Source organism: Pistacia vera, unplaced genomic scaffold (genome assembly GCF_008641045.1).
Source record: "Pistacia vera cultivar Batoury unplaced genomic scaffold, PisVer_v2 Contig67, whole genome shotgun sequence".
NCBI lineage: Eukaryota > Viridiplantae > Streptophyta > Magnoliopsida > Sapindales > Anacardiaceae > Pistacia > Pistacia vera.
Window position 1 is genome coordinate 102,502 of NW_022196523.1, and position 10,839 is coordinate 113,340.

The following is a 10,839-nucleotide window of genomic DNA, read 5'->3' on the forward strand; positions in this document are numbered from 1 at the left end:
TGAAAAGAGAAAGATAAGGGGCATTTTGGTAAATTGGGCATGCATATACCCAAATCCCAAAAACTTGATTTGGTTGGCCATCAAAAGCATAATCCCAATGGATAAATAAAATTAAAATAATCTCTAAGATAACCAAGATATTATAAAGCAATAAGCATATATATTATTTTTTTTAGTGCACACTTGCCCATTTTTCATGGCCCTTATCACTCCCAACTAAAATTCCCAGTCTCCAATCTGTGAATTCCTTTTTCATCCCTGTGATTGCAATTTACTACCGTTAAGAATACTTGTTTGAAATACTAACATTTTGATCCTTTGACTTGAAATACTGTTAGTTGACCGTTAATTGACTTAGAAATTATACTAAAATGACAAAAATACCCTTCTAATATAAATATAAAACGTAATACACAAACAACCACCGTCAGTGTAATATGTTTGAATTTACCTCAGTGTTGCTTATGTAATTATAATTCATTTTGCATTATATTTTAGAGAGGTGTTTTCTTTATTTCATATAACTTTCAAGTCAATTAACAGTCAACTAACAATCTGTCAAGTCAAAAAGGTTGAAATGCTAGTATTTCAAACAAGCGTCCTTGATTATAATAAACAAAAACCAGAGGGATGAAAAAGAACCTTCCTCTAAAACAATGCCTCTTAACAGTCAAAAATCTCTAATCATCAATCATACACTCACCATTGACCACTAATAAAAATAAGAAATAAAAGCACTTCCCACAAAAGCAAAAATCAAATAAAAAAAAATTGTAATATTCTCTGAATTTTCATTTTTCAACACACTTGTAACATGTTGAAGTCAACAATGCCCTTTCATTAGACCATTCCAAACACTTTTTTACGCGGAAACATTAGATTATATGTGATATTATTGTGACTTTTAGTTCACAAAATTTGATCATATTTTTTGGCCACCATGAGGGGTGTATGTGCAATGTTTTTAATAGTTTTGATGGCAACCCAGATGAGTTTTTCAGGTTTTGTATCATCAGCTGTTGCTGAAGATGATATTATGTGCCTGGAAGGTGTCAAGAAGTCGCTTAATGATCCTCAGGGGAAGCTCAGTTCATGGAGTTTTGCAAACTCTTCAATTGGTTTCATATGCAAGTTTGTTGGAGTTACATGTTGGAATGACAGAGAAAATCGGATACTAAATCTGGAGCTTCGAGAAATGACGCTGTCAGGACAAGTTCCCGAGTCTTTAAAGTACTGTCGAAGCATGCAAAAGTTGGATCTTTCAGCTAATAGTTTGTCTGGTACAATTCCTGCTCAAATTTGTACTTGGTTACCTTATATTGTCACTCTTGATCTTTCAAACAATGATTTTTCTGGTTCCATTCCTCCTGATCTTGGAAACTGTACTTATTTGAACAATTTGATTCTTTCAAATAATCATCTTTCAGGAAGTATACCATATGAGTTGTCTAAATTAAGTAGGCTTAAGAGATTTTCTATAGCTGATAATGAACTTTCAGGAACTGTTCCTTTTTATTTTGAGGGATTTGATAAGGGCGATTTTGGGGGAAATAACGGACTTTGCGGGAGACCTTTAGATAAGTGTGGTCAGTTGAGTAAGAAGAATCTTGCAATTATAATTGCTGCTGGCGTGTTTGGTGCTGCAGCTTCTTTATTGTTGGGTTTTGGGTTGTGGTGGTGGTACCATTTGAGATGGATTAGGAGAAGGAAGAGGAGGTATGGATTTGGAAGAGATGACGATAGTCGGTGGGCTGAGAAATTGAGGGCTCATAAGCTTGTTCAAGTTTCATTGTTTCAGAAACCACTTGTCAAGGTTAAATTAGCTGATTTAATGGCAGCTACAAACAATTTCAGTGCTGAAAATATTATAATTTCCACAAGGACTGGTACTACTTATAAGGCCATGCTTCCTGATGGGTCTGCACTTGCAGTGAAGCGTCTGAATACATGTAAACTTGGGGAGAAGCAGTTTCGTTCGGAGATGAATCGATTGGGACAGCTAAGGCATCCGAATCTGGCACCCCTTCTGGGATTTTGTGTTGTGGAAGATGAGAAGCTTTTGGTTTATAAGTACATGTCTAATGGAACTTTGTATTCGTTGTTGCATGGAAGTGGTACTGAAATGGATTGGCCAACTAGATTTAAGATCGGTTTGGGGGCTGCTAGAGGACTAGCTTGGCTTCACCATGGGTACCAGCCCCCAATTCTGCATCAGAACATATGCTCAAATGTGATTCTTGTTGATGAGGACTTCGATGCCAGGATAATGGATTTTGGATTGGCAAAGCTAATGACTTCCTCAGATGAGAGCAGTTTTGTCAATGGGGATTTGGGTGAATTAGGTTATATAGCTCCAGAGCTTCCTACCACTATGGTCGCTTCACTCAAAGGGGATGTATATGGATTTGGAGTTGTACTTCTGGAGTTGGTTACCGGGCAAAAACCACTTGAAGTTGGTACTGCTGCGGAAGGATCTAAGCTTAATTTGGTGGATAGGGTCACTCAGATTTCTACATCTGGTGGAATCAAGGATGCCGTTGACAAGGCCCTCTGTGGAAAGGGATATGATGAAGAAATTATGCAGTTTCTGAAAATTGCTTGCAGTTGTGTGGTTTCTAGGCCTAAGGACAGATGGTCTATGTACCAGGTTTACCAATCACTGGATAGCATTGCTGAGAAACATGGTTCCTCACAACGGTATGATGAATTTCCGCTCATTTTTGTCGGGCAAGATAATGAAACAGCATGAAGAAAGGAGAAGCATGGCAAAATTGTAACATTTTGTCACGCAGAAGTATACATCTTGTGGTAAGTTCTTAAAGGCTGTTGAAGTAAATGGTTCGATTTCCAATTCGTCTGCAATTCCTCATTTGTTATATATATAGCTGTATGATACAATAAACTTATCAAACTGTAGGTTCTTGAATGCTAAGAAATATATTTGTTTCGTTTGTATCATTGTGAACAGTTTCTGATTTTCCATCGTATTTTTGTATGCCCCTCCCCTGTTTGTACCCTCAAGAATTTTGATTTAAAAGAGGAATGAAGCTTGAATTGTAGTTCAAGCTGTATAAATATAACTCAAAAGAAAAAAAAAAAAAAACAGATTATTTATTTTGTTAAGGACCTCTATCATTTCCTTTTGTGTTTGGTGGGTTAGTATCCCATTCAACAGCTAGTTTGTTTTCCTCCATATGCTAATGCTACTCTTACTTTCTTCGCTTGATAAACGAGTTGCTGCCTACTCGTGCTCAACCGATGAAAGGGCTAGCCTCTTGCAACCCAAAAACTGCAAAAGGAAAGCAAATTCGAAAATTAGTTCAGTATTTGAGAAAGATGTTGCCTATGACATTAGAGACTGAAATTGAGAATTGAGCTTGATCAGTAAGAGCGAAACTCTATTCATTAGGTACTGAAGCATCTGCTCAGAAATCTGAGTTATGGTCTTTTTAAGCTGCAGATTTCATCATATCTTTTTTCTCTTAGATTTTCTATATGGTGAGTAGCATATATACGCGAATGAAATGAATCAAACTTTTTCTGCATCCTCGTATGCATAAATCCCCATGTATATGAGTGTTACCTTTGGGTAATGCTAATTTATTGACACCAGTATGTTCTGAGATACATACTATAGTGTTGGTGCCCTTGTTATCTGCTTTGCAACACAGAAATGTTTCAAACCATAGCTTCTTTGACCAAAAGTGATATTTAACCACACAAAGTATGAGCTGAATCAATGTTGATAAATTATTGGGAAACAATAGGCCAGAAGTTAAAGGTGATCTTGCCTTCTCAACTGATATCTTTTGACCTATTTTCTTGGTAAAGCAGCAGATCCAAAGCAAAGATTGACAGTGATTTTTGGGCTAGCAATCAAATAATTGTTCTACACATGACAGCACCAACAAGCATTTCACTGCATGTTTGGTGAACTTAAAAAATAACATAACTCTCTGCGACCAGGACTCTACTGCTGGATTGACTGTCACCTTCATGGACAGTCACGTTGATTATTCAAACCTTTTTTTTCCAAACCCACTACTAGCTTTGCTTAACTGTTTCTCTTTGAAGGTGACAGCACCAATTGGTGAACTTCAAAAATAACATAACTCTCTGCGACCAAGACTCTACTGCTGGATTGACTGTCACCTTCATGGACAGTCAAGTTGATTATTCCAAACCTTTATTTCCAAACCCACTAGTTTTGCTTAACTATTTCTCTTTGAAGCATTTTCCAAGTATGAATGGCGCATTCTAAACTAGAGACAAAAAGTAGAGGGGAACAACACCATTAAGTATGAATGGCACATTCTAAACTAGACACAAAAAGTAGAGGGGAACAACACCATTTGGCTGTTTACTTTTTAAGTCTTCCACATTGATTAAGAAATAACACATTCTTGATTCATCAATATTATCAAAATTCTATAACGTGTGGTCTTAACATATACCTTAAAACCCACGTTAAATTTTATAATTTTGTGGTCTTAACATATATCTCAAAATATATGTGAAGACCATTCATACGTCAGAAAATAAACATAAACTTTAGAATACACGTTAAGACTATTTAAACATTAGAAAAACTTTGTATCAAATTTCCCCAGAGGAAGCCCATTTGGGCTTAAATGGAACATAGCCAAATGAAGAACAGTCAAAATATCTAATGCAATAACAATGGCCTAAAATCTTGCATTTTTGTTCAATAGCAAGTCTGGGTTAAGTTGCATAGATGGGTTTAAAGAAGTAGAAAGCAAAAACAAAAGCATTTAATCTAAAATATAATCAACTGTTTGATAAATAACCACTTGAGAAGCACTTTATTACAAACAAAAAGCACTTTTACTCAAAAAAGGGTTTTCTAAAAAAATTTACAAGAAAAAAACTTTGAGCATAAATGTTTAACTTTAAAACGAAAAGAAGTGCACGAGATTGCAATATGTCTCCCATACCATGCAACAAAAAGCTCCATAAAATTTTACTTTGGACCAAGTCTTTGCTTGCTTCTCGAACCATTCAAAATCAAACCAGAAAAAGGAGCAAAAGAAAAGTGAAAGAAAAAGCAATCAACAGATATGGCTCTTCTCAATCTCTTTGCTTTGTTTTGTTTTTTTTTCACTTTGGAGAAACCATTACCCCCAAACAAAATCCTTCTTTGATTTTCCCTACATTATAAGAATCTCAATTTTCATAGAGGATTTCTTAACACATCATTTAGATGAAAAATGGGTGCTTTTGGTTCATTATTTTAGATAGGATTTTGGGAATAATATTAGGTAGTTGAATAAGGAATATTACGAGATAAAATTTAAAAATTTATAAAAAAGTCTTTACGTTACTAATTTAATTAAACACCCCAACATATAAAATGACAAAAATACCCTACCACCTGTAGTGCCAGATTTCGGCATCTACCGCCGGAATCTGACCGGAAAATCTCATTACAATACAGACCGGTCGGATCGGTCGTAACTCGTTGCTATAGCCTTTTCCGACCAGATTCACCACGAATCTGACCGGAAAAGGCCAGATCTACAGCCTGTATGGCAGTTGACGGCCGGAAAAAGCCAAAATGATGGCCATCTTTGACCGTCAGCGATGGCCAAGATATGGCCGTGTTTTCGGTCAACGATGGGCATTTCTTTGGTCGTCGTTGACGGCCAGATCGTGAATTACCGGCCAGTTCTGGTCGGTAATTCACGTTGTGGCAGATTAGCTACTACGACGGTGGTTGCCAGAATCTGTCAAGTATGGGTCACAGGGGTATTTTTGTATTTTTTAAACTTTTCTTTCAGGAGGTATTTAATAAAATTAATAACCTTATGGGGTTCTAAAAATAATTAAAAAATTAGATAATATTTCTGAAATAATATATCAAAAATTATTTGGGGAATAAGATTGGGAATATAGGTAAAAATAATTAACCAAACAGCCTAAGATACTATTAGGAAACATGTAGGATTCTTGTGTAATTAGACTACAATGCTGTAGAGTATATTATTGCAAAATCAACATGGGAAATTGTTTTAGAAGAATAATCTTGGTCTGGCAATGGGGTACTTTATAGAATGGAAGTTGCAGGCAATTATTTCTTTTATACAATTCGATAGGCACTTTTAAAATGTATATAATAAAACATATTTCGAGAATTGTGCAGCTTTAGTTGTTGGATTTTGCTTTACCTGGTCGTTGAGCACACGACAAGGCATGCCATCAGCATAAATTCAGAAAGCCAATCCAATAAATTAATCATAAAATTATAAATTTTTATCCATCCTAAAAACCTAACCTCACCTTCTTGGATTTTGATCCATTTTGATGTATTTGCTCCTTGATTTGAGGTTTTCATGCTAAGTTAGGCTAATATTAGTTGTTAAAACAGTTATTATAATCATTAATAAATTCTCTTACCAAGAAAAGTTATACGATACATTTCGGTAAATTCAATTGAATGATATCATCTGGTCAAATTCGATTCAATCAATTGGTATCGACATTTAGATTGAAATAAAGTTTAAATGATTGTTTTACTCTTGCTAATTTTTTGCTTTCATAGAAAGTGAAATCAAAATTCTATCCAAGAATCAAAATTCTATCCAAGAATCTCTCACAAAAGAATTGACAAGGGACAAGCAAATACTAGTGGGTCACCTTTAAAAGTTGTTTTTGTACTTATTTTCAATGTGCCGGGAAGCTGTTCAAGTTCTTTCAATACCCATGAATCATTTACAGTTTCATCCAGTCACTCAACTCATACACTAATAACACTTTAATCTTCCAAAACTTTTAACCAGTAATAAACTTTACAAGCTATATAAAAGATGGGGCATGCACAATCTGGTTACTAGCAATGGAAAAATGAAGAAACTTTGAGAACAGCCTCAAGCTCCCATTTGCAAATCTTTGCCATAACATGATTTTTTTGTGGAACACATCTTAAAATATAAAGCACTTAAAATATAAGAATTCTTGTACATTGTCTTTTGCAGAAGTTTGAAGCTTCTTTAATGGAATCCACAGTCAGATTCTGCCTGGTGGTTGTCTTGACTTTACTACTCTCCTGAAGGAACATTTCACCAGAAGATCAATGAGATAGATAGTTAATCAGTCACAACGAGATCATTTGATAATACTGACAAAAGACCCAAAAGTTTACAAGGACTTGATATCCATATCTCTCAGCATGGTAGAAATTTTCTTTATGATGTTTGTTTCGACTTCCCATTTTATCCTTAAACCAGAAAGTGCATTTCACAAAGTGGTTAGATCACACATTATTTGTAAAGTGGAAACCTTTTTCCAGAAAGGAGTTCCATTTTAGAGTATTATAAAGACTTTAAAGGTTCATTATGATGGTTGTTAATTTGTTAAGAGGAGATTAGTTACATGGCATAGTAGATTTTTCTGTGTGAATATTTGAATTTCAATATAAAGGAAAGAAAATATTTTCTTCCCTCCATCAACATATCTAAAGTGGTCAAGTGCTTTCCCCAATGTCTTTATTTCAACCTCATCAAAATAAGAGAAAGATTGATAGTTAAAGAGGCTTTAGTTAAAGACTAATGAGTAAAACCATTATCTGCTTCCATACAATTCAAATGAGTTTATAATGTCTCTTCTACTTGCTAGATATCATTTTATATATAAAATTGCAGTTGCATAGATATATTTTCTTTTTCTAATACACTAATGCCCCCACATGACCCCCCAAAAAAGAAAAGAACAAAGAGTTTCTTATTTTATCAAACAAGCTTGAGGATTTGCATAACCAAATTGAGAATGATAGACTCATTTGATGCATAAGCATCTGTTTTTAGCTTCTTTATCAGTTTATAACACATTAATATACAAGTTCAGTCATTGCAAATTGGACTACCGGTTGATAACTACTATCTTTCTCCTATTGTACTTTCTTTCGGCAAGATAATGGGAGTATATGTATATGTAAGTTAAATGAAAGGGAAATGTGTACCTATTGTGAATGGGATCAGGTCCATTTGGTACTCTTCTCTTGTTGACATAGTGGAGATCGAAGTCCTGATGAGTGTGAAGCTTCTCTGGTTGAATCAACTTCCAGTCCCTGAAATTTTCAGTTGACGGTACTGTCACTGTTGTGGTGGTGGTTGTGGTTGCATGGTTTGCTAAGATTCCAATAAACAAAAGCCAAATGATCCCAAACAATACAACAGCCCCTAAACAAACTCTCAAACCCCAGCTGCCACTCCTCATTTCTCCAACTGGCTTGTTAATTCCTACAAGCTCTTGACGAAGCATAATGGCTGGACATTCAAAGCATAGAACAAGGAACTCAAAACCATGCTGGTGTTGAGAGGATTGAAATGTATATAAAGATATTAAATAAGGAGTTAAAAAAAGAAGAGAAAAGATGAGAAGAGAAAGCTTGGACAAGACAAGTATCTTAGATGTTTTAACTTGGCGGGTAAGGAGTTATTGGTTGTATTTAAAGGTAGGAAGAATAGAAGCAACAGTATTGAGAGAAAGAAAGAGAGAGAGAAGCATGACCAATAAAACAGAAAAGTTTGTTACCCTTGTTGCTTTATATGTTAACTGGGCCCATTTGAGCTCCCTTTGTTGGCTTTGGTTTGTGCATTTTCATGCAGTGATAATTAGGGGACCTCACTCTCTCCCCTAACTCTAATGAAATATAAGCTTTCCACAAACATAGGGCCTTGTGCCAATATGGAACAATTAGGAGAGAAGAAGTGCCAATTCATGGCACAACTTAAGAGATAGATAAATCTTGATTACTCAATCAAAACTTGCCAGAATACACGAGCTTCTTTCTCCAGGCACAGTTACAACTAATGGACAAATGCACCAGCCTATCAAAGCAAAAAGAATCAAATATATGTATATGTATATATTCAAAGAGATGTTTTGGACAAACTAACAGAAACGAAGGACTCCATCAATGACCTTGATAATAATACAACAATTATTGGATGGAAAAAAGCATATATCAGCTTTGCTTGGAGTCACAGATCTCTTGCTGCAGTAACATTTTGGCTAAGGTTTAACCAAAATGCATAGAAAACTGTTGCAGGCAATTTGTCAAAGGATGCATTCAGACAGGCTCCACGAGTCCCACCAAGGAAAAAGAAAAAAAAAACAAAACACTTTAGAAACTGCAATCAGAGCTAACGGTTAAGAGTTTCTTGCTCTCTGGAGTTTTTCAAGTCACAGGGATACTGTGACAATAATTGTTAGTGGTCCCCTAGTTTAGCACATAAAAAATGGACCACAGTATCATGGATAATATAATAGACCATTCATCATTTAGGGTATTCTATTGACATTCCCACATCAAAGATAATTTTTTCAAGTTGCCGAATACTACCTCAACAATCTTTGTACGACACAAATGTACATGAGTGCAAGAATGGTTTCCATACCATTCAGAAAAAGAGGAGCTCATGACACTCTCAACAAATCCTATTGTTATCTAAGAATCCGGAAAAAGTTTTCAAAGTTTTCAAAGGAATAATTTATTTACAAAATCAATGTACCAAGATGCAGAATCACACCAAGATATATGAAATGAAAGTCACAAGATAATTAATAGCACACGGTTGAGCAACCACAAGATGAGTGGCTCTGCATAATCTTCAAAAAGTACCAAAACTTCTTATATTGATTTTCATGACAAGGTGGATTACAGAGCAATAGACCAAGTAGACACTTTATTATTAATAATAAAACTCATTAGTAATGCCCTGGCATCACAATAGAACTTTCAGAAAGTGGTAGCCGGAGGAGATGATCCACCAATAGCCAAGTGGTTGAGCAGGCTATAGAATCCAGAAGCATATAGCAAAGTACACAGAACAACTTGAAAACACCAAACAAATGAATAGCTCACTGTGCAAGAACAAAATACTAGCAGTAGCTGTGCACATATGGTCAATCACAAAAACATTTTTTTGTCTCCCCAGTGGTTGAACAGAAAGTCACTCACTGTCATTGGTGAAAGTAATTAATCAATAATCTAGCTGGCCTTATTGCATCAGTCAATTCAGTTGCAAGAAGACCAATAGTAGGTTATCAGAACAGCTTTCCTTCTAATAGCTTCAAAATACTACGCGCAAATAAATTCTGAAGATCTGGTTTCTAAGGAATCCTTGTTGCTGTTCCAGATGGACAAGATGGGAATCTGTCATTTTCAAAGCCAGTTATGATTTTATGAACAAATCATGATCTTTAGTTTGGGATTCCCCCTAAGGCGATGCAGTTCAATGATAATTGTGGGACAGTTCTTTCAATCATGTGGGAAATGCAAGGTCCGCTAAAGGTCACAATTCTTTCTTCACCAGTTGGTTCATGCATACCAATATATTAGGTCCCACAAAAGGATCTTCTCAAAAGAAATTTTCTTGAATGGTCCCAACTCCCACTACACTGAAATTATTTCTTTCAATCTCCAACAAATAAAATAAATAAATAAATAAATAAAAGAGAGAGCACAAAGAAATAAGAAGAACAAAAGTAAATGATATACCTAAGAAGGATAATGATAAGAAAACTGCATGCTGTGACCGCAATGGAGAACATAAAAATCTGCACTGGAAAATACATTATGAATACTTGAAAAGGAAGTTTCAAAACTCCTGGAAAGGAAACGCTCTCAGTCACCTATTGGTGTACATTGGCCAAACCGAAAGATAAATAAAAATGAGGTAGAAATACTTGCTACCAGTTAACTCAATAAATAAAATCCCCAAACCAGTTCTCAAAGAATTAAAGTCATTCAGCCAGTACGCACTAAGCCTGTCTTAAACCTGATCAAATATTGAGTTAAAAAATTGGGCATACTTCAAC

The 10,839-nt window shown here is 35.3% G+C and overlaps 2 protein-coding genes across 2 annotated transcripts; one reads left to right on the forward strand and one right to left on the reverse strand.

Annotated features, from left to right (window-relative positions):
* The first annotated feature begins 869 nt into the window (after positions 1 to 869).
* Positions 870 to 2,958, forward strand: LOC116112858 (inactive LRR receptor-like serine/threonine-protein kinase BIR2). The gene is made up of 2 exons (XM_031398986.1): positions 870 to 1,280; positions 1,500 to 2,958. The coding sequence occupies exons 1-2, from the start codon at positions 941 to 943 to the stop codon at positions 2,747 to 2,749; spliced, it is 1,590 nt and encodes a 529-aa protein (XP_031254846.1). The 5' UTR covers positions 870 to 940; the 3' UTR covers positions 2,750 to 2,958.
* A 3,710-nt stretch (positions 2,959 to 6,668) lies between these two features.
* On the reverse strand, positions 6,669 to 8,532 carry LOC116112848 (CLAVATA3/ESR (CLE)-related protein 25). Its single transcript, XM_031398974.1, has 2 exons — positions 7,976 to 8,532; positions 6,669 to 7,063 (listed from the first exon to the last, which is right to left on the reverse strand). Exons 1-2 carry the CDS (start codon positions 8,275 to 8,277, stop codon positions 7,024 to 7,026), a joined length of 342 nt encoding a protein of 113 aa, XP_031254834.1. The 5' UTR covers positions 8,278 to 8,532; the 3' UTR covers positions 6,669 to 7,023.
* Between the last annotated feature and the right edge of the window lie 2,307 nt (positions 8,533 to 10,839).